The following is a 23,512-nucleotide window of genomic DNA, read 5'->3' as shown; positions in this document are numbered from 1 at the left end:
CCTTTCCCTTTGTAGTGCTCGCGGACCTCGGAGACACGAGGCACTTCAGAAAGGCTTGGCTATGCGTTCTCCTTGCTTTTATTATTCTGCCCCTTTCAATGGCTTTTCAAGCTGGTTTGCCTTTACCGTATGTGGCCAGCACCTGATCAGCTGCTTTGCGGAATTGGCATACCTAGAGATTTTGATCATATATTTAGAATGGCGAGTGTACTGTCGAACCAGGAATTAGAGAAAAGCTATTCCTCTCAGGGTTACTAGAATTCTGATTCTAGACAGGACACTTAGTCACCCCCTACATCCAGTAAGTAACCAAGCCCTGAGCTTTATTTCGAATTCCTTTGAGGTGCTAACTCCATGTACCAGTCTGACTCCTGTGCTGTTGTGTCACATACTTAAATTTTCTTTCTATAGATTTTAAACGATACATTGTCATTTTTGTTTTAGAGTCAATGTTTGTTTATTTTGTTAATCCTTACCCGAGGACATTTTCCCGTTAATTTTTAGAGAGTGGGAGGGGGGAAGATCCAGAAACACAGATGGGAGAGACACATCCCTTGGTTAATTGGTTGCCTCCTCCATGCACCCCCCCCCCCGCTGAGTAGGGGTCCAGCCAAGGTACATGCCCTTGACTGAAATCGAACCCGTGACCCTTCAGTCTGCAGGATGGCTCTATCCGCTGAGCCAAACCAGCTAGGGCATGCTATGTCCATTTTTATAGTTTCATGTCTCTGCTGAAATTTCTAAGCTTGGCTTTTATCTTCTTGTTTTCACTTGTATAATTCCAATATGTGGAATTGCCATGGGTCTGTTTATTGTCTGTCATTTCTATTTGGTCTCATTTACATTGCCTTATCTCTTCAACTGCTTAATTTTTATTGTGGTTGATGTTATATTTGAAAAATTACTTATTATAATAGTTTTGAGGTCTAGGTTGATGTTACGTTCCTCTGCTTGATCCTACTAAGCATCTGGATATGATAGCAATCTGGGATCATCTTATTCCTAAATTTGAGGCTTAAGAATTTCTGACCACCCAGAATGGTGGGAGGCTAGGCTGCCGAATATGAGGAATGGCTTACTTCTGATCCACCTCTAGGGGTCCTAGTTCAAATGCTGGATCTTTACCAGCATCCCTATCTTTAGCTCTCCCCAGATTCTACCTTTTTGTCTCCCTATCCTTCAAGGCCCTCAAATCCTCTCAGGAACTTTTCCCCAAGTGGCAAAAACTCCCGGGACAAAGGTAGTCTTTAGGCCATTTTTCCTCTCTCGATTCCCAGCCATCTTATTGGCCCTTTATTGCTTTTTAGATTCTTTAAACATATATTGCATCTGACTGTAAAAATTTCTAGTGAGGCCCTGGCCAGGTAACTCAGTTGGTTAGACCATCCTCCTGATACACCAAGGTTGCAAGTTCAATCTTGCAACCAATGAATGCATAACTAAGTGGAACAACAAATTAATGTTTCTCTCACTCACTAAAATCAATAAAAAAATTTAAAAATTTTCTGGTGAGAATGTTGGTCTAAATTAACAGGGGTCCTCAAACTACGGCCCGCGGGCCACATGCGGCCCACCGAAAACATTTATCCGGCCCGCCGGGTGTTTTTGCTGCCGCTGTGTGCATAGGAATTTGTTCATAGTTTTTTTTTAAACTATAGTCCGGCCCTCCAACGGTCTGAGGGACAGTGAACTGGCCCCCTGTTTAAAAAGTTTGAGGACCTCTGGAAAATATCCAGACTACCATAATCAGAAGTGGAACCTCCCAGCATGATTTATTCATATATCACAGAACTCCAGGCCATAACCTCACTATACAAGATAAAAGTTTACACAATTAGCAGTAGAGCCAGGTCTAGTCTAGATCAAGACTAAGAACTACTAAACTCCACCTGCATAAGATCTGGATACAAGCGTTTTTTGGTGTTTTTTTTACCTTTTTACCTGAGGTAAGGAGAGAACAGTCTTGCCAAAAGATCAGTTAGAAGTATACATTCCTCCCTCTGGCTGGTTTGCCTCAATGGATAGAGCATCGGCCTGCGGACTGAAGGGTCCCAGGTTCGATTCCGGTCAAGGGAACATACCCGGGTTGTGGGCTTGATCCCCAGTAAGGGGGCATGCAGGAGGCAGGCGATCAATGATTCTCATCATTGATATTTCTATCCCTCTTCTCCCTTCCTCTCTGAAACCAATAAAAATATGTTTTAAAAAAAGTATACATTCTTCTCCCAGACTGACTAATGGGGGTGGGGGTGGGGGTGGGGGGTAGGATGAGGAATCTGGTATTTTATGGTCTGGGGATGGGGAATGGAAGAATGCAACCTTTCTCATTCCTAAACCATGGGTTATAGATATCCCACAACCAGTTATCCCTTAACTTTCAGTGTTTCTTAACATTTGTGTTAAGTGAACCGAACTTCAAATTCCTCTAGATCCACTTTATAAAAACCCTCTAAGACCAAGAAGTTGTCTTCAGCTAGCCCCCCCCCGCCCCCCGAAAACAAACACCAAGACACACTCACAACAAAGACCACGCCATTTATTTACAAAGGCCAGTGTGGGAGCTGAGGGAAGGACGGAGAGGAGCCACGCAGACATCCTCTCTGGAGTGCTTGGGGCCCTTTCCCACTGGGAGAAAATCCTGTTTCTCATGCCTCCATATTCTCAGCCATGGGCCCGCCAAGCAGCTGGGCTAAGTAGCAGAGAGCGGAGGTGATATGAGCCTCCTTTGTGCTCCAGTATAGTCACGTCCAACTCCAGATCACAGGCAGCATTGCCAGCCTCTCCTTTCCTGTCTCAAAAAGAACTTTCTGGCTTGGAGGGAAACAGTGAAGAGCTCAAAGGGCAAGGGCCAGGGGCTCTAGATGGAAAGACCCTTCTACCATCCCCTGAAGCAATCAGGAGAGGGGTGTAAGGGTGTTGGTCACAGTTCTGGTAGAAGGAGTATCCACACTACCCTTGGGTTACCCAGCATCCAGAGGCCCAAGGGACCTAGCTCCCTGGGCTGTACATATTCCTGCCCTAGACTAGCCCTTCTGCCTATTTCTCTGGTGGGGGGAGCTCTGAACCAGAAATCAGCAAAGAATCCATTTCTACTGAACCCATATGCACCCCACCACCACACACCCACTGCCGAGCCAGACCCCAACCCACCTCAGATCACTGGTACCTGGGGACACAGACAGGTCCTGTGTTCATGGAAATGTGTGTGTGTGTGTGTGCATAAGCACGTGTGTTTGAGGAAATGGAGCTAATATGGCCCCTTGTGAGCCATCTCCCTCAGCTTCATTGAGCCCCTTTCAGCTCAGGCTACATTAGCATCTCCAAGTCTCCTCCGCCACGCCTGAACCAGGACTCTCCAGCCTAATAGAGCAATTAGTGCTTCCACTTCCTAACTGTCAATTCAACTTCCAAGCCTTTTCCTCAGGCTGTTTTGCCCATTCCCTTCCTCCAAAAATCTCAGGCCCTTCTCCTGGGCACCAGTCTCTGTTGGGCTGGTCCAGGGCTGGTTAATTCCTTGTTCAGACACAGTCCTATCTCCTCCTTCAGACAGGAAGAACAGGCATCTTCCTCCCCCTGGAAGTCCCAACAGACCCCATTAAAAAGCACTTCAGGGGCGAGCAGGAAAATCTCAGCTGCTTCACCTGCCCCTCCTTCCAAGGATAGAGTTCTAGCACTGGTTAGCTGGGGGTGAGAAGGGATGGGGAAAGAAAGAAGAGAGTTACCAAAAGTAAACATGAGACCAGCAAAACCCTAGTGGTACAGGTGAAAGACCATGTTCCAATAACCAGAGAGTCGGCTCCTCCTTCAACTCTGTGCTGCCACTGAGAAGTGTGAAGATTGCAAAGGCGGTTGTGGGCCAATCAACAAAACTGTGAAGACCGTCAAATAGTTCTGCTCAAGCAGGAGCAGGAGAGAAGATTCTGTAAGAAGTAGAAGTAGAACCCAAGTTCTCAGGCAGAGCTCCAGGGTTGGGGTCCACGCCTCCAAAGCCACCCTGTGTCTGAAGAGACAGGAAGAAGACAGAGGATGACGAGCGGCAGAGGGAAGGAGCTGACAGGAACCAGAGGTGGCATCCAGGGAAGGGAGAAGCAGGAGGCACGGCCACAGGCTTAGGAGAGCTGAGAGCCCAGCAGCCTCTCGATGGCCGCATTGATGTCCCCTCCTGTGGCAATCAGGGCCTGCAGGTTAGCCTCCCGGTTGATGAAGCCCATGGCGTTGAGCTGATCTAGCTGCTGCTGGAATCTCACTTCTGGCGTCTGCACCTACAGGGGACAGGCCTTGTGAAGCGGACACAGGACCAACTTCAGAAGCTGGGGGTTTATAACGAAGAGAAGACAACCTGTAGGTCTTCTCGAACCTCCTCAGAGTCAATCAATGGAGCAGGGCGGTGAGCTGCAAACAACTGTGTGATAATGAGGTGGAGGTGTCTTTCTTAAAATTTCAAAGTCGCAGACAGGCTTCCGTCAGCTTATATGCCTAACTACTTCCCATCAACAGTCTGGAGACGTTAACAGGCACTCCAAACGCCAGATGCGCGGTGGTGGATAAGATGTGTACGAAACACCACCTCTAAACCCCTCCTAGTCATCCTCACACATACAGTCACAGTAAAGGCCAGAGAATGGCTCCAGGAAAGAAAGAATCTGTTTAATTTTAACCAATCCACAAACATAGCTATTTACAAAAGAGGAGGCTTTTCCTATGTGACACTCCTATAAACACCTCCTGGACGTGTTTTCCCAAGGGGTGTTTAGGAAGCACTACCTAGACCATGAACAGAAGACTCTGGGCTGGAAGAAACCCAGCAATCACAGGCCACCTGGCTGCTGCACAAAAGCCCTGTCCAGTGCTCCATGCCACCCACAGGGCTTAAGTGGGGCTCAACCTTGGCGAGCACTGGTTCAGCTTTTGCAGAGCTGGGCCTACCTACATTTCTACTGACAGGCTTTCCCCAGATGAGTTACAAAGGCCGGAGAAAGGTTAGAGGTTTCCCCGAGGTCATCCTCACTCCCTTAAACCCCTAGCCTTCACTTAGTACCCCAGGGCTTTAGTTACCTCACCTCCCAGAATCCTCTTCTCAGGTCTCAGAGATGGAGGCTGCTTTAATTATCAAATGAATCCCATGGCCCTAGCCGGTGTGGCTCAGTGGATAGAGCGTCAGCCTGAGGACTGAAAGGTCCCCGGTTGCGATTCTGGTCAAGGGCACATGCCCAGTAGGAGATGTGCAGGAGGCAGCCGATCAATGATTCTCTCTCATCATTGAAGTTTCTATCTCTCTCTCCCTTTCCCTTCCTCTCTGAAATCAATAAAAAGAAAAAAGAAAAAAAAAGAATCCCATGATATGAGTGGAAGTGGTAAAACACAGTAGTTACGGTGTAAATCCTGGAGCCAGCATGCCTCGGTTTGAGTCTTGGCTCCGTTACTTACTGGCTTTAGACTGAGCAAGCCCCTTCATCTCTCTGGGCTTCAGTTTTCTCCTTTTGTAACACAGGAGCTATAATAATAGCTCCCTCACAAGGCTATTGTGAGAAATAAATTAAATGAGGCACTTAGAACAGTACGGAGCACATGGTAAGTGCTATTACTGTTCTCATCTCCATTTTACCGCTGTGGAAACTGAACTAAGGGAAGATCAGTAACTTGCCCAAGGCTGGAAAGTGGCAGACTAGGGTGTAAAGCCAGGGCTGGCTGCCTCCAAAGCCTGCTCTGCTCTCTCCATTCTACTGCGACCCCTGACACCACCGGATGGAGTGGCAGTTCCAGCACCCGCCCCGCTGCCCGTGTACCTGTGAGTTTCCACTTCCTGCCAAAAGCTGGATCATCTGCTGCATGAGCTGCTGCTGGGCACTGGAAGCCCCTGTGGGAGGAGTGGCTGGTGGGGCTGGTGAGGAGGGGGGGGCCTCGGGTGCAGGCCCGGCGCTGCTTGCTGAGGGTGCGAGGGTCCGGGACATCCCAAAGGAGCCAAGGCTGCAGACAGGAGAGACCAAAAGCTGGGAGATGGCCTCTGAGAAAGGGATGGGAACATGAGGTCCGGAAGGAAAGCAATCGGAGGAAACGGGAAAACCGACACAATGGCTGCTCGGAGCGGCAGAGGGAGGGGGTGAGGGGAGAAGTCGCCAGAACCTTGCTGCCCACCTGCCTCCCACCCTCACCTGGGTATCAGCCCGGGGGCCTCAGTCTGCAAGGTCTGCAATCCCTGCTGGATCTGCAGCAGCGCCTGCATGGCGCGGGGATTGGTAAGGATGGAGAGTGACTCTGGGTTCTGCATCTGGTGGGAAATGAGCAGCGAAAGGCAATGGGAGGTGGCAGGAGACAGGAAGCAGCCTAAACCCTGAGTCCAGGGCCGAGCTCTGCCTCGTCCCTGCAGTTCCACCCCCTCACTGACCTGCTGCAGGAAGACAGGGAGCTGCAGGCGGAGCTGCTCCTGAAGCTGGGGGTTTCCCGCGAAGAGCGGCACGTTCACCATCATCTGCCAGGGTCAAGGGAGTAGGGGGAGGCCTGGGCCTACCCACCCTCAGAATTCCCCCACAGCCTCAGTCTCCCTCGGCACCCCTACCACTGCAGGAAATCTGGCCAGCTTTTCCAAGGATCTCAAAGTATTCTGAAGGCCTAAGTGGGACAGCGAGAGGAAATAGAACTATACTCCGGGCAGTGATGACATCAGGAGCCAGGCTGCTCAGCCCTGGGTCTGATAATGACCCAGGACACAGTGCCTACGATATGCCATGCCAAGTTCAAAGCACTTTATATGCATCAACTCATTTAATCCTCACAAACCTAAGAGGAACTATTGTTACCAGTTTACAGCTGAGGAAACTGGGAGGTTAAATTACTTGCTTAACTTACACAGCGAGGAAGTGCTGATGCTTGAGATACAAACCCAGGCAGTCTGGCTCCTGAGTGTTTTGACCACAAGTAACTGCCCCCAGTGCACCGCCCGGAACAGTTCCATACCTGAGCGGCAAAGTCCGGGTTCTGGGCAAGCGTCTGCATCATGCTGCGCATGTAGGGGGCGGAGATCACGTTCTGCATCAGCTGGGGGTTCTCTGATATCTGCTGGAGCAGGGCCTGCATTTCCGGGCTGTTGAACATCCCTAAGGCAAGGAGGAAAAACAAATCACACAGGAGAGAGGGGGTCCAGATGGAAACCAGATGCCACATCTACCGACCTTACTTCAGACACTGAGCGGCTACAAAACTCAGAAAGGCAGCGGGACAATGGGCACCCAGGTCCTGGGCGTGGTCCAGGCTCTGCTGACTCCTGCTGGGGCCCGGCCCCTTTCCCATCCACTCTGCTCAGGACAAGACAAGCCAGTTGGAAACTGGGTCTGATTCATGCCCTGTTCCTCTCACAAGCTCAGAGAATGTCAGAGTTGGAAAGGATTTGACTAAAGATCACGTAGACCAATGGTTTCCAAACTTGTCTTAGCAGCAGAGGCTCTTTCCTCAAACCAAATCTCATGCAGAAACCCATCATGGTCAGGGCTGGAGCAGGAGGCCTGGAGCCTCTCCCCTTTGGTCCTTTCCCATCCTGAAGATGGCCCAGACTTCCCAGAATTCAGGAGCGGACTTTTAAAACCATGAGTCAGGTTCAAGTCCCTTATTTTATAAATAAGGGAACTGAAGCAGATAGAGGGGAGGGGACTTTCCCAATAAAGATATCCGCAGGGAACAGAGAAATCAGGGCATCTACCAAAGACATCCTCTGGGTCGTAAGTACAGCCTGAGTCCAGATAAGTGGGGCACCCCCAGGGTCGTGCAGTCACAACCTGCACATGGTAGCTCTGTACTCCCCCCCACCCCCCCGCATCTGCCTGTCCCCAGGTCTGCCCTGGTTCCTCTCCACACCCTCATCCCCAGTCTGACCCATTTATGCTGGACAGTACCACTTGGGCTGAAACAGCTTAGAAGGTGGGGCTGGCTTATTGGTGAGCCACTACTTAGGTCACTCCCAATGGAATCAGGGCCTGGTTGGAACCAACCCTCACTCTCTGAGGGGTGGAGCCACTGCCTCAGGCTGCAGAGCCCCCTCTGTGGCTTCCATAGTCTCACCTCTGTCTTCAATATTCTGAAACAGTATGAACCCCATTCAGTCCTGGGCCAGAGGAAGTACCCTGGAGACCCACTGTGCTCCTTCCACCCTAGGACATACCTGACCCCAGGCTAGCCGCATTGATCCCAAAGGGGTTCGAGACTGTCGGGTGCACCTGGCTGGTCCCCGATCCTCCGGTGCCCTCCCCACCGGACCCGGGGGCCTGGGAGGTGGGGGGCGAGGGGCTCCAGGGGTTAGGGAGGGGCTCTCGATTCTCAGTCCGCAGAGGCTGGGAAGATGAGCTGTCGGAGTTCCCGGCCAGGGAAGAGAAGGGATTGTTGCCAAACTGGGAGAAGGGAAAGGGTTCGGGTTAAGGACTGAAACAAAGCAGGGACAAGGGCTACACCCCTTCTCTCCTCTCACCTAGTAGCCTCCCCTTCCCAGGAAAGGGAGAGAGATCTGAGACCTTAGGAATCCTCAGCTCAATTTTTAGCCCCACAATGGGCAGCTCCACCCCTATCCTGCAGGCGGAGCTGGCTGATGCTAATGACTGGATAACTGAACCCCTCAGATAACTGGAAACTTCCCCACTCTCCTGGTGGCTCTAAATATTCGGTCTCTAGCCTCCTCTGTGCTCCACAGTACTCTACACACACTCCCAGGGTGCAGCCAGATCGTCTTCCTCAGCTCCTCAGGCAGACATTGGACTCACCTTCACACCCTGCTCCTGGCACTCGGAGGTGCTCAATAAGTAAGTGCTGGCTTTCCCTTCAATGCTGATTTGCCTCCAGCTGCCCCTTTTCCGACCACCTTGGCCCAATGCTAGCTCCCCAGAGCCTCCTCCCTCGCTGCCTGGGTCCCCCATGTGGGCTCCGTCCCTCCAGGCACACCACCGTCCCCCCAGGCACACCACCGTGGGCACATCTCTAGGCCTCCAATCTCCTCCGCCCACGCCCAGCCTACCTCCTCAGACCAGATGTTTCATCCCCCTCAGCACCAGGCTCCCACCAAGTCACTCAGGATTATCTCAGGGTCTGGACCATCCTATGGTGCTGCCTGAACCTCCGCCCTCTGTCCAAGGGGTGTGCTTGCTGGGGAAGTCCCAGCCCCATTTCCCGGGCTCAGCCTCTGTCCTGAGTTCCTGGGCCGTCCTGACCTAAGCAGGTTTCTGAGCAGCCTCAGCCCTCCCCACCGTGCAGTTTGCAGTTTCACATCCAGTCACTTTTTCTGTTTATTCAAAGTGGGTCATGGGACCACGGCTGACCAAGGACTCGGCTGCTCTGAGCGGTGGTTCTCTCACCTCACCAGATGCCTGTTCAGATAATGGGGCTTGCAGGCCAGAGTTCGTGCACCAGGTTCCAGCCTCTGTCCCTGTTTCAGATTTCCTGTTCTGGTGACTTGACTAGCACCCAACTTTGGAGCCCGGTTTTGTTCTTCCTGGTATACCCTAAGGACTGAATCTCTCTTCCTAAACTCCCTAGAGTGAGATCAGCTGCCATTTATTGTAATGTTTACAATATCCCTCCAATATGTCAGTTCTCAAAGTGTGGTCCTAGGACCCCTGAAAGGTTCAAAACTATTTTTATAATTCTCAGGTGTTATTTGCATTTTTCACTTTCATTCTCTCATGAGTACTGAGTGGAGTTTTCCAAGGACTACATACATAACATGTGACACTGCAGTGGACTGATGCAGAGGCAGATCTGACAATCCAGCTGCTTCGTAGCCAGGCATTAAAGCAGTGGTTCTCAACCTCGGCTGCACATTAGAATCGCCTGGGAATCTTTTTAAAATCCTGATTTCTGGGCCGCATCCTCCGGAAATTCTGTTTCTTTGTTATGGGGTGGGGCCACAACATGAGTAACAAAGAAACAGAATTTCCGGAGGATGCGGCCCAGAAATCAGGATTTTAAACAGATTCCCAGGCGATTCTAATGTGCAGCCAAGGTTGAGAACCACTGCATAAAGAGATCTGTAAAAATTCAAAACAACACGCTGGCCAGATAGCACAGTTGGTTAGAGTGTCGTCCCAATATGCCAACGTTGCAGGTTTGATCCCTGGTCAGGGCAAATACAGGAATCAACAACAACAAAAAACGCCGTGTTGTAAAAAAAAAAAAAAAAAACAACAACAAAAAACATAAACAGGGTCACTCTTTCCTGATTTGGAAAATAAAGTTTTTTCAAAAGAATATGCTATTTATGTTATGTAATGAATTTATTGTTATTCTTAAGTGAATTAATAAACATTTAAAAAATTTCTTAGTTTTAATTTTACATACAGTGAATATCAGATCCAACCCATGAAAACAAACGCTTTTGAGGATCCTCAATAATTTTTAAGAGTATAAAGGGATCCTGAGACCAAAATGATTGAGAACTTCTGCTATAATATATTGCTTCCATTTTGGAAATGAGGACGCTAAGGCTTAAATAAGACAATGTGGTAGCACTGCAGAGACAGACAGACCAGTGGGACTGAACAGAGCCAGAAAGACATACACTCGCCGAAACCGGTTTGGCTCAGTAGATAGAGCGTCGGCCAGCGAACTGAGGGGTCCCAGGTTAGATTCCGGTCAAGGGCATGTACCTGGGTTGCGGGCATATCCCCAGTGGGAGATGTGCAGGTGGCAGCTGATCGATGTTTCTCTCTCATCGATGTTTCTAACTCTCTCTCTCCCTTCCTCTCTGTAAAAAATCAATAAACTATATTTAAAAAAAATAAATAAAAAATAAAAAACTGGTCAAAAAAAAAAAAAAAAAAGACATACACCCCTTTGTGGAGACTTGGTGTAGGACAGAGGCAGCAGGAACGAGGAATCTGTTGGACACCATGGGCCACTCTGGACATGGTGCCTTTTCCTTTCCACAAGGAAAAAATCGCGTGATAGCCTCCCTCCCAAATGAGCAGTGGTTGCAGGAGGGTGTTCAGTTTGTGGAAACCCATCAAGCTGTACACTTCCGTGCACCTTTCTGTCACTGATTATCCTTCAATAAAACCTTTAAAAAATGTTTAAAAAGCACCCTAGCTGGTTTGGCTCAATGGATAGAGTGTCAGCCTGCGGACTGAAGGGTCCCAAGTTCGATTCCGGTCAAGGGCACATGCCTGGGTTGCGGGCTTGATCCCCAGTAGGGGGCATGCAGGAGGCAACCAATCAATGATTCTCTCTCATCACTGATGTTTCTATCTCTCTCTCCCTCTCCCTTCCTCTGAAATCAATAAAAATATATTTTAAAAAATGTTTAAAGAGCAAGTTAAAAATTATATGAACAACATGATACCACTTCTAGAAGGTTGAAAAATATGCAAAACAAAACTATAGATTACTTATGGATACATATATAGGTAATCAAAGAATCAAAATGACAAACACCAACCTCAGGGTGGTACTTAGCTCTAGAGAAGGAAAGAAAACCATAGAGAAGGCTGCTATTCTATCTGTAATGTCTTATTTGCAAATATTAAATATGTACAGGAAAATATTCAAAATATTAACAACATTCATTAACTTGGGGTAAGAAAGAAGTGGTTGGAGAAGAAAATAGGATCCCTTTTGCATAACTTATTGAGCTTGTATTCCTTTCCATGCTTTTTAAATGCCCTTTTGTTTACTTTGTGTACTTTTGAATTTTGAAACATGTAAATGTGTAATGTATTTGATGTAAATAAAACTTAAAAAAAAAAAAAGAACCAAAAGAGGCACTGGAACTATATATGGCAACATCTTAGGGCAACATGGATACGACAGAATGCTCTATTTTTATCTATATTTGTTGTACATTTGGAAAGAATTCATAAAGCATTTTTAAAGTGCAAAATTGCGTATTCCCAGTCTGGCCAGTGTGGTTCAGTGGTTGAGCATCAATCTATGAACCAGGTCACAGTTGGGTTCCTGGAGGGCATGTGCCCAGGTTATGGGTTGTGGGCTCAATCCCCAGTAGAGGGCATGCAGGAGTCAGTTGATCAATGATTCTCTTCATTGATGTTTCTACCTTTCTCTCCCTCTTCCTTCCTCTCTAAAATCAATTTTAAAAAAATTTTTTTTAAGTTTGAAAGTGCATACCCCCCGAGGCTGATTCCAGAGACTGAGTCATTTAGTAGCACAAAGGTGGGGACCCGGAATCTCATCACTAACAAGCTCCCCAGGTGATTCTACCACAGGTGATCTAGGGACCACACTTGAGACAGTTAAAAACTATATGAACAGCATGATACCACTTCTAGAAGGTTGTATCCCTTCTGTTTGACCCCAGGCCTGACCCACAACTTTTGAGCCCCTGGTGCCAGAAGTTTTTCAGAACAACATCAAATCCCTGGGCTCTATGCCTCACCCACTTCCCTGGGAAACTCTGCTACATTCTGCCCTAGTGCCTCAGTCCCACGCCAAGTTGGACCATCCCTGACTATGCATTATGGGAGCCATTTCCAAGCCAAGGCCCACCCTCAGGGGTGGAGGGTGGGACTAGAAAGAGGAGCAGACAGCACCCCAGGCTCTCCTGGGTCTGGAGATCGGGAATCTCTGGCCAGAAAACCCACCTAACGCCCCAGCCCCTGGCCCCACCTGTTCCCGGGCAGCACTGAACATGGGCTCCTGGATGTCAGTGTACATGCGGCGGAGGGCGTTATACCCTCCAGGGATGCTCTCCAGGTTGCTGAGGGCCCGGTCCTGGTTCCGCATCATCTCCTGCATCATGGCTGGATTTCGAGCAAGCTCCATTGTCTGGTGGGGAAGGTAGAGAGACAGAATGGGCCCTAGAACCAGGGAGCCCCAAGCCTGCCAAGGATGGGCCTGAGGAGAAGGCCTGCATCAGGGCCAGGGTCCAGGGTCCAGGGTCTGCCTACTGCGGTAGAGAACAGGGTTGACTAGACTTCCTTCCTTCCTGTCATTTTGGTTCCAACCATCTTCCCTGTGGACATTCTAGTTGGCTCTTTCCAGTGAGACACAATGATCACAGAAGTGATTACAGCAGCAGCTTCCCTCCTCCAGGTTCAGGGGGCCCACAGGGGTGTCAGGGGTCAGGGAGCACGAGGATATTGAGTAAGAATGGACATGAGGAAGGGGAGGAGGCAGAAACAAAAACTAACATCTCCTGAGCACCTACTACATACAGGCGTTGGACTAATTTAGAGAATTCAAGTCATTTAATCCCCACAATAATGGTCCCAAGTAGGTATCTCTGTCCCTATTTTGCAGAAGAAAAAATAGGCTCAGAGACTCACTGCCTGGGGACACACAGCCAGTTAGCGGTGGAGCCAGCTGTCAAGGCCAGGTTAGTCTGTCTGGCCAACACCAGCTCTGCCCCCTGGTAAATGGTATGTTGAGGAGGAAAAGCATTCAAGCTGGGGCCATGCTACCAACACCCTTTAACTCCCATCCCCAGATCTTTGGCCCTGGCCATTCTCAATGCTCCCCGAATACCTTACTGTCTTTTACTCCCAGGCCTTTGCACTTGCTGTCCATTGGTCCTTCTTCTGGGTCATGCTTCCTCCCTTGGACCTCAGCTTGGGTGACATTTCCTCTAGGAGGCCTCCTTGGAGCCCGAGTATAGAGTCAAGACCTACGCTGTGCCCCTGGGGGACCCTGTGACTATCCGTGTGATAGTACTGATCACACTGTATTATCATTGTCTGCTCACTTGTCCCATTTTTATTTAAGACCAGGAGTTCCTGAAAAGCTAGGCCTGTGTCTTTTTATCACTGGACCCCGAGTGTACAAAACACGGCTGCTGAACAAATGAATGAACAAATCAAGGTAGGACAAGGTGGGGAAAGAAAGGCTGGGCAGGCACACCCCCACCCCACCTCTCTCACACCCACCTGCCTCATGAGCTCAGGGTTGTTGAGCATGTGGCTGATCTCAGGGTTCCGCTCCATCAGCTGCTGCATCTGGGGGTTGGCCATGATCATGTGGCGCATCAGGTCAGGGTTAGACATCATGTCCTGGACCAGGGGGTTCTCCATGATCTGCGACAGCATCTCAGGATTGGACATCAGTTGCCTCTGCATCTGTTGCTGCAGCTCCATGAAGTTGGCGGAGCCCAGACCCAGGCTGCCCAGGCCGAGGATGCCCCCAAAGCCAGCTGCGGGGAGGAGGCAGAATCACAGACTGCTGCTGGAGCCCTTCCTCCACCTGGTCAGCGCCACCGAGCTCAGGTCTCCAGGGTGGGCCCCCTCTGCTTCGCACAGCTCCCTTTCCCAGGCATTCCCACAGCCCCAGCCCTGAACCTGCTAGACTGAGCCCTCTCTGGTGGCAGAGGCTGGGAGCTGGGCATAGTCCTGAGCACAGAGAGGGCACCCCCTGATGGCCTGTTGAATGAGTAAATCAATATTCCCCGCTGGCTACTGTTGGACCCACTTTTGTCCCTACCTATAATGTCTTCACCCCCGGTTCCCCATATCCCAGCCCCATTTCCCCCCACTCTAACCTTTGCCCATGCTCCCCTTAACTGGAAAGTCCTATGTCCAGGGTCCTCTATCCCCATCAGCTCATGAGTGGGGACCATGTTTCTCCCTTCTCTCGCTCTCCCCCAACCCCCAGTGCCTAAGGGCTTACAGAGTATGGATGTGGTAGCATTGGGGGGGCCCTCCCCAGCCCCTGGGGAGGGACCCCCCCCACTGCTCCTCCGGCTTCCACTGCCAGCATCCGACGTGGCACTGCCAGAGGTGGAGGGCTGGGCAGGGGTGGCAGGTGAAGCAGGCGTGGTGGAGGGCGCTGAGGCAGGCTCTGGAGTAGAGGGGGAAGAAGCAGTGGCAGCAGCTGGATCTTGAGCCCTGAGGACAGAGGAAGAAAATCTTAGTTTACGTGAACCCAAGAAGAGGGAAGACAACTGTCTCGGTATTTGGTGTGCAGCGACTGCCCCAACCCAGGCTGCATCCTAAGCAACACTAAAGCTGGGGTGGGGTGATGCTAGCTAGCGGGTAGTCAGATAGGGAAGGAGGAGCTAGGACCATCTGTCTCCAGGGCATTCTGGGAGATGTAAGTCAGGATCCGTTCCCCTGCAGGGGAGCCCATAAGCCTGCCTGGCAACCCAACCCATTCAAGAGTCACTCTCCTGGTCTTGGTAGAGGATCAGTGATGGCGAACCTATGACACGCGTGCCAGAGGTGACACACGAACTCATTTTTTTGGTTGATTTTTCTTTGTTAAATGGCATTTAAATATATAAAATAAATATCAGCCGAAACCGGTTTGGCTCAGTGGATAGAGCGTCGGCCTGCGGACTGAAGGGTCCCAGGTTCGATTCCGGTCGGGGGCATGTACCTGGGTTGCGGGCACATCCCCCATGGGGGTCATGCAGGAGGCGGCTGATCGATGTTTCTCTCTCATCGATGTTTCTAACTATCTCTCTCCCTTCCTCTCTGTAAAAAAAAAAAAATCAATAAAATATATATAAAAAAATATCAAAAATATACATCTTTGTTTTACTATGGTTGCAAATATAAAAATATTTCTATATGTGACACGGCACCAGAGTTAAGTTAGGGTTTTTCAAAATGCTGACACGCCGAGCTCAAAAGGTTCGCCATCTCTGTGCTCAGGACTATGCCCAGCTCCCAGCCTCTGCCACTGGATAGGTCCTCTAGGCACAGACGCTCTAGGCCAGCGGTTCTCAACCTGTGGGTCGCGACCCCTTTGGTGGTCGAACAACGCTTTCACAGGGGTTGCCTAAGACCATCCTGCATATCAGATATTTACACTACGATTCATAACAGTAGCAACATGACAGTTATGAAGTAGCAACGAAAATAATTTTATGGTTGGGTCACAACATGAGGAACTGTATTTTTTTTTTATTTTATTGATTTTTTACAGAGAGGAAGGGAGAGGGATAGAGAGTTAGAAACATCGTTGAGAGAGAAACATCGATCAGCTGCCTCCTGCACACTCCCCACTGGGGATGTGCCCGAAACCAAGGTACATGCCCTTGACCGGAATCGAACCTGGAACCTTTCAGTCCGCAGGCCGATGCTCTATCCACTGAGCCAAACCGGTTTCGGCGAGGAGCCGTATTTAAAGGGCCAGAAGGTTGAGAACCACCGGTCTAGGCATGGGTGGGCGAGAGAGTACCAGACGGGGAAAAGTGGTCCAGTCACAAGCTGGACCCGCTCCTCTCCTGAACTTACTTCTGCGGGGTCTTGATGACCAGATGGACGGTAAGCCCATCCTTGATTCCATGCTGGTTCAGTGTGTCCCCATCCTTGAGGATCTTGCCTGCGAAGATCAGGACCAGCTGATCCTGCTGAGCCTTAAACCTCCGCGAGATTTCCTCTTTGAACTGTGATCAAGAGGCAGAGATCACTGCAAAGGTTGCCGGGACTCCATCCACCAGGGACTCTTCAACTGCCTCAGCACACTTCTGCTCCCGCCGCCAGCGGTGGGAAGTCCCGTCTGCAATCATGACTCCCTCCCTCCAGCCGCAATGAGCAGCTCCTTTCTTCTTAACCAAGGAGATGGGCCAGAGAGAGGCTCCTCTCTCAACTCTCCCACCCAGGACACCCTCGCTGCTACCTGCCCCTCCCTCCTCAGTCCCTCTGCCCAGTTCCGGGGTGGGGGTGGGGTGGGGGGACTCCCGGTCTCAGCTCCTTCCACAGCCTCGGACGCAGGCCCTGTGTCCCTCAGCCCTCTCTTCTCATGACCCCAAGTTTCTATCCCCTCTTTCTTCCCAGCACGCTTGTAACAACGACACACATCGATCCCAGTTCTTTGTAATGGGACCTAACTATTCATGAGTTAAGAGCAAGTCCTAGGAGATACACATTGATTATTATTTCCATTTTAAAGACGAGAGGAAAGAGGGTCAGAGTGGATAGGAAACTGGCCAGTGCAGAACGGACTCAGGTCTTCACACCGAAGCCCAGGCTCTTAACCAGAACATGCCTCTCGATTGGAGCTGAGTTCAAATCCAGCGTTGCAGGGGGAAATATTTAAATTCTGGGATGTAGTCATTTTATAAGGCTGGGGGGGGGGGGCAGTGATGATACTAAAGGCTGGCTTGGGAAGTTAAGACTCCCAAATCTATCACCAGCACCCAGATCATACACTCTGAACAGTGCACTTGCTAAGCACCAGCAGCTTCCCGACCCTCCTTCCACCCGCAGGCCTATGCTCAGCCCCGCCCACGTGAGATTCTGGAGCGGCCACGGGGAGGTGGCGGCCACGGGCAGGGTTCCCTGTTCAACACGACTTTACCGCACACCCGCTGCACATGGTGTGAATCCCGGGGGGCTGAGACCCAGGCATGACCGCCAGGATTTGAAACGGCGAGAAGGACCGGGGCGGAGGGGAATCCCACCCCCGCCGCCCGGCGCGGAGCACGCGGAGCCTTCCCGTGGGCGCACAGGGGCGCCCCCCGCCGGCTCTCGGGGCTCAGCACCCCGCCCGGCCCCCACGCAGCCTCGACGCCTCGAACCCCGACCAGGCACCGGGGCGCACGCTCCCCCGAAAGGCTTCCCCCTTCCTTCCCGGCGCCAGGTGCCCGCACCCCGCTCTCCACCACGCCCCCAGCCCAGGCCGCCAGGCGAGCCCCGGCCTCCCCGCCCCAGCGCGCGCCGCGCTCCCCCGATCGCCCTCGCAGGACGCCCCCCGCCCGCCCGCCCGCCGCTCCTTCTCTCCCGCCGCTCCGAGTGCCCGCGGGGCCCCCGCCTCCTCTCCCGGGCCCTCCCGTCCGCCCGACCGTCCAGAGCCACCCCCCCTCCGCGTGGACCCCTCCCCCCGCCCCACCCCCACCCCACCCCCACTACCTCCTTGACTGAGGCTCGATCGCTGATCACAATTTCCTCCTTGTCCTTGGGGGTCTTGACGGTGACCCGAATGGGGGGCCTCGTCTCGGCCCCGCTCGGCTCCGCCATGCCGCCGCCGCCACCCGGCCGCCCGCCAGCACGCCCGGCTCCTCCTCCTCCTCCCCGCCCGCCCCGCTGACCTGGCTCGGCTCGGGCGCCTCCAACACTCCCCTCCCCTCCCCTCCCCTCCCTTTCCTCCCCAAGGCCTCGCCACCCCCTTCGGGCCGCCGCAGCCACAGCGCCCCGGGCGGACTGGGAGGACCGCTGCAGCGGAGCCCGCCCAGGGCTGAGTCCGGGGTCCCGCCGCCTGGACTGGGCCTCGCGGGGCGCTGACCCCCGGAGGCGGGGGCGGGGGCGGGGCGGGTCCCTCACGGGCGGGGCGGGAGGCAGGCTCCCCGCCGGAGACCGGGGCCCAGCGGAGAGGGCGCGCACCCAGCCGCGTCCCCTCCGCCCCGGAGCTGCCCCTGCCCCCGCGGCAGGTCATTCCCGCTGCGGACAAAGGGGTCTCTGTGGCCTCCTCTCCGTTCCGGCGAAAGCTCGTCGCCCGCGGGAAACCCAGGTCCTTCCTAGGCCGGGGCCTCCGTCGCCCGGAGGCCGAACTTCTCCGCCTGTGCGCGGCCACCGCGGCTCTCCTCTGGAGGGCCGCCTTCCTTCCCCCGGGGTCGGGGCCCGAATGAACTCTATGAAGTTCGGATCCAGAGTCAGGGTTTTGCCTGCGTGACCTTCCCGAGCCTTGGTTTCCTCAATAGCACGTATCCCACCTCGCAGAATTGTGCACAACGTAGAAAATTACTTTGAAAATAACCAAAGGTGTGCCTGACCAATATAGGGATTTTTTTTAAAAAATTACTGAATCGAGGATTACTAAGCGAACACGACAACTTCTCTCTCCCCGAAGGAGTTCCACGTTCTTCCAATACCGCCACTGTCCTTTCACTCCCGCTCTCAAATTCCCCCTCTCCCCCCGCGTCCCCCATAACCGCTCGGTCTCAGCGGAAAGGCGAACTATAGTTCCCAGGGTGCCTCGCGAGGCCTCAAGGAACTACAATTCCCAGTGGCCCCCGCGGCGGGGCGGGGTTGACCCAGAACTATAAAGTCAGGCCGGGGAACTACAATTCCCAGAGCGCTTTGGAGCAGGGCAGTACCGGAAGCGGCTGGCGGAGCCCCGCAGGAGGCAATTTGGGGGGTCTAGGTGCAAAAGTCCTTGCTTAGGAATCGCAGGCATGCTGCGTCCCAAGGCTCTGACCCAGGTGCTGAGCCAAGCCAACACTGGAGGTGTCCAGAGCACCTTGTGAGTGTGGACCGAGGACCTAGTGGCGAGCACAGGAGTGGGGCAGCGCGCGGCTCTCTGAGGGAGGGATGGGGAAGGATGTCGGGGAAGGGAAAGGGCAGCAGCTAGGGCAGGAGGGCCCCTCAGGAAAATGGAACTTGACATGCTGGGTGCTCGGGTCGCGTTCCAGAACACACTCAGCCCAGACCCTTGCTTTCTAGAAGCGTCCGTGGCGGGGGCTGTGATGGGAACCCGAGGCTTTTACTCCCCATGCTGAGCACGTCGCTCTCCCTCCCTGCCCCTCGCCAGGCTGCTGAATAACGAGGGATCTCTGCTGGCCTACTCTGGCTACGGGGATACCGACGCCCGGGTCACCGCAGCCATCGCCAGCAACATCTGGGCCGCTTACGACCGCAACGGGAACCAAGCGTTTAATGAAGACAATCTCAAATTCATCCTCATGGACTGCATGGTATGGAGAGAGGAGCCACTTCCTCTGTCCCCAAAGGGGATCCCCAGGGGGTGACCGGTACCCCGTGCTGGATGGCTGGGATCTATGGAGGATTGCTAAGATTTAGCGCCAGCAGCTTTTGTAATAGGCAGGATCTTATGCCTCAAGTGGTGAGGAAGGAGCCCAGGGTCCAGCATCTACCTGGAGTTGTGGTCTCAGCCAGCCGCTTGCCATCTGAGGACCTTTGCATAAGTTATTTAACCTCTTTGAGCCTCCCTTCCTTACCTAAACTCTAAGGAGGAAACAATAATCCCCCACCACCACCACCACCACCACCACCAACTCACAGGGTGGCTGTGAAGATCAAATAAGAGTGGAGCTAGGAACTGTAGAGGGAGGTGCACACAAAGTGTTGGCATCCCAGATTCATTGACTTACAGAACCACGAGAGAGTCTCCGAACCCTTGTCCAATCCCTTCATTTTACAGAGAAAGGTTTTGGCGTCCAGAAAGGGGAAGTGGCCATTAGGTTGTGAACTTCTTGGAAACAGAAACTATGAATCCCTTTTGTTCCGTCAACAAATTATTTAGGTCCCTGCAGTGTTCTCAGGAGGGGGGGGGGGGGGTGGGTAGCAAACAGGACAGACAAAAACTGCAGCCCTAAGGCAGCTCCCAGTTTGACATGTCTTAAAATAAGTGAAATGTGTACGCTTTGTAAAATAAGTTTATAAATATGTTTTGTAAAATACGTGTTTAAAAAGTGTGCAGTACGTTAGGTATTGAAAATGCTAAGGGAGGAAAAATGAAGCAAGGACGTGAGATAGAGGGGGACATGTGCCAGGGACAATCTCACTGAAAAGGTGACGTTTTGCTATCGATTTGAAGGAAGTTGGCAAGCCATGTGCCTGTCTGGGGGAAAACATTTCTGAGAGAACAGCAGGTGCAAAAACCGTGAGGCAAAATGGTGCCCGGTGAAGGATCAACAAGGTTGATGTGGGTGGAGTGGCATGAGAATGGGAGAGGTTATTAGGAGATGAGGCCAGAGAAGCAGGGGTGCAGCACCTGATTCCCGGCACGCAATGGTTACCTAGTGGAAGTGAGCTGAACCAAATTGAAAAGGCCCCAAGCGTGAAGGATTTGCACTGTAGCTCAGCTGCCTATCTCTTTCTCACCATCTGCCCAACCAAGGATGCATTTCAGTTCAACTAATGATTCCTACTGGGTACCTGTCCTGGAGCTGGTGCTATAAGGCAGTCGCTTTTATTTTTTTAAAATATATTTTATTGATTTTTTGCAGAGAGGAAGGGAGAAGGATAGAGAGTTAGAAACATCGATGAGAGAGAAACATCGATCAGCTGCCTCCTGCACACCTCCCACTGGGGATGTGCCTGCAACCCAGGTACATGCCCTTGACCGGAATCGAACCTGGGACCCTTGAGTCCACAGGCCGATGCTCTATCCACTGAGCCAAACCGGTTAGGGCAAGGCAATCGCTTTTAAACATTTGACCACAACCCAGCCATAAGAAACACATTTTAAGTCAGAGCCTGGTACACACATACATACTAGCATGCCCACAAAAACAGAAGTTGCATGAAACAGTACTTCCCTTACTACATGCAATGCACTTAATTTCTCTTCTTTCCTTTTTCTTTGTTTTTAAAATATATATCTTTATTTAATTCAAAGAGGAAGGAAGAGGAAGAGAGAGAGAGAAACATCCATTTTGAGAGAGAATCATAGACTGGATGCCTCCTGCATGCCCCACACGGGGGGTCAAGCCCAAAACGGAGGCCTATGCCCTCACCAGGAATGGAACCATGACCTCCTGGTTCAAAGGTCAACCCTCCACCACTGAACCACGCCGGCCAGGCTTCCTTTTTCGTTTAATATTGATCACCCTTCTTAGTTGATCTCACTCTGGGGTCAAACCTACAGTTGGAGAAACATTACCATGGGGAAAGAGGGAAAATACGTTGGGTGACTGCTTTCAAGCCTCTTACAGTGTCTTGGGGTGAACCCATCGTAACGACATCACCCATTTGGATAGCCCTTTGCAGATCCCAAACTCCTTCCTGTGTCCTAACACCTTCCCCAACTGGTTACAGAAAGAGAATCTGAGTTTCTGAGAGACCGAGTTTCCCAGGGTAACTTGGCCACTCGGTCCTGTGCTAAGGCTGGCATCTGAGTGTAGGGCCCCATGTCCAGGGCTGTGCCCAGGGCATGGAAGGAGGATACAGTCTCTCTCAAGAGGAGTCCTTGAGGAGAGAGGGAGCTGAGGGTGCCAAGCAGAATATCACATCCTACGATATCACCCCTCCAGGAGGGCCGTGTAGCCATCACCCGAGTGGCCAACCTTCTGCTGTGTATGTATGCCAAGGAGACTGTTGGCTTCGGAATGCTCAAGGCGAAGGTGTGTATGTGCCCATCCCGCTCCAACCCTGGGCCTGGCCTCTGTGCTTTATCACCACTCCCATCCCCACCACCTTCCTAATGTCCTCATGTCACCCAGTCCGTGACGTGGGGCTAGGGGCTGGGTTCTCAGCGTTGGGAGTCTGCCTGGATTTGGGATCCCTCTCACGCAGGCCATGTGTGGCACTGATTTCTCCTCCCCCTCTCGCAGGCCCAGGCCTTGGTGCAGTACCTGGAGGAGCCCCTCACCCAAGTAGCAGCATCGTAATGGGCACTGATGGAAGTAGGGGCCAGACGAGAGAAATGACTCTTTGGAGGGGCAAGGCCCCCTGGGATACCCTCCTGGACTGTGGGGGGAGGGTGGGACTTTGTTTTTTCCAAGAATAAATTTCACTCCTGTCCTGTGTATTTTTTTTTTTTTAATATGGTTTTATTGACTTTAGAGCAGGGGTGGGCAAACTTTTTGACTCGAGGGCCACAATGGGTTCTTAAACTGGACTGGAGGGCCGGAACAAAAGCATGGATGGAGTGTTTGTGTGAACTAATATAAATTCAAAGTAAACATCATTACATAAAAGGGTACGGTCTTTTTTTTTTTTTTTTAGTTTTATTCATTTCAAACGGGCTGGATCCGGCCCGCGGGCCGTAGTTTGCCCACGGCTGGCTTAGAGAGAGAGGAAGGGAGAGGGAGAGAGAGAGAGAGAGACATCGATGAGAAAGAAACAGTGATTGGAAGTGAGCTCCAAGGAGCAGGGGGACAGTGGGGGTCACGTTGGACAAAAACAATATGGGGCCTGAGAGTTCAGTGTCCTTCAGTCCCGACTTTGGTAGGGTGCCTTTTCTGCCCTTTAGGTTGGGAGGGGCCACCCCTTCGTTCTTCTTCTCTCAGACATTCACACGCTCACCCAGACCTCCAGATCCTGAAGCCCTTTGCAGACAGGGTGGCTTTGTTTTGCGGCCAAAGGTCCCGGGCAGTGATCTGAAGAAACTCGTCTCCAGATCCTGGCCCTGTATCAGACCCCTCACCCTGTCTGGCTGTTTCTGCCCCAGGTCTCCCCCTACCCAGTGTTCTCAGAGCAGGTCTGGGCAGGGAGCGCCCAGCCCGCTTCCAGTGCTCTAGGAAGGGACCCATCCTAAGAAAGTAGGTAGGTGGCGAGTTCCAGCTCCACCCAGAGTAAGAAATGCTGCCCCTCCCAGGCCCTGGGCTATCGGGGAGGGGCAGAATTTGCTGCACCCAAGAGGCAACTCCCAGAGCTCTGCAGTGTCACTGCCATCCTGTCAACCTTTCCCTTGGTGCCCCCAGATCCCCCCCCACCCCAGAGGCTCTAAAGGAAAAGAAGGCCAAGTAGGCTTCTGCTCCCTGAGGGACTGGTTCTCACTGGCAGCCGGACCGATCTTGGCCACAGGTCCCAGGAGCCGAACAACATGCACTCAGTCCTCAGCTGGCTCTCTGAAGGCCCTGTCCCCACTTCCCCGACTGTCACCCTCTGGAGCCTGCTCACCTCATTGCGGGAGCCGGGCTGAGAGCAGACACCCAACCTGTCTAACCTGTCTGACGTCATCGTCT

The 23,512-nt window shown here is 52.1% G+C and overlaps 2 protein-coding genes across 5 annotated transcripts; one reads left to right on the top strand and one right to left on the bottom strand.

The window, feature by feature from the left end:
* Positions 1–35: 35 nt before the first annotated feature.
* Positions 36–17,951, bottom strand: UBQLN4 (ubiquilin 4). Of its 4 annotated transcripts, none has more exons than XM_059675110.1 (11): positions 17,775–17,950; positions 16,158–16,309; positions 14,587–14,804; positions 13,851–14,113; positions 12,595–12,753; positions 8,153–8,378; positions 6,955–7,094; positions 6,386–6,469; positions 6,153–6,268; positions 5,787–5,967; positions 36–172 (listed from the first exon to the last, which is right to left on the bottom strand). In XM_059675110.1, exons 1-11 carry the CDS (start codon positions 17,880–17,882, stop codon positions 107–109), a joined length of 1,713 nt encoding a protein of 570 aa, XP_059531093.1. In that variant the 5' UTR covers positions 17,883–17,950; the 3' UTR covers positions 36–106. The 4 variants fall into 4 exon arrangements, with proteins under 4 accessions (XP_059531093.1, XP_059531091.1, XP_059531094.1 ...); XM_059675108.1 differs by lacking the exon at positions 36–172 and adding an exon at positions 2,516–4,262 and having other exon boundaries at positions 17,775–17,949; XM_059675111.1 differs by lacking the exon at positions 36–172 and adding an exon at positions 4,248–4,310.
* A 977-nt stretch (positions 17,952–18,928) lies between these two features.
* Positions 18,929–22,353, top strand: LAMTOR2 (late endosomal/lysosomal adaptor, MAPK and MTOR activator 2). Its single transcript, XM_059675105.1, has 4 exons — positions 18,929–19,104; positions 19,393–19,555; positions 21,857–21,946; positions 22,157–22,353. The coding sequence occupies exons 1-4, from the start codon at positions 19,037–19,039 to the stop codon at positions 22,211–22,213; spliced, it is 378 nt and encodes a 125-aa protein (XP_059531088.1). The 5' UTR covers positions 18,929–19,036; the 3' UTR covers positions 22,214–22,353.
* Positions 22,354–23,512: the final 1,159 nt, after the last annotated feature.

This window comes from Myotis daubentonii, chromosome 18 (assembly GCF_963259705.1).
Source record: "Myotis daubentonii chromosome 18, mMyoDau2.1, whole genome shotgun sequence".
Lineage (NCBI taxonomy): Eukaryota > Metazoa > Chordata > Mammalia > Chiroptera > Vespertilionidae > Myotis > Myotis daubentonii.
This window is presented reverse-complemented; position numbering and strand designations above follow the sequence as displayed.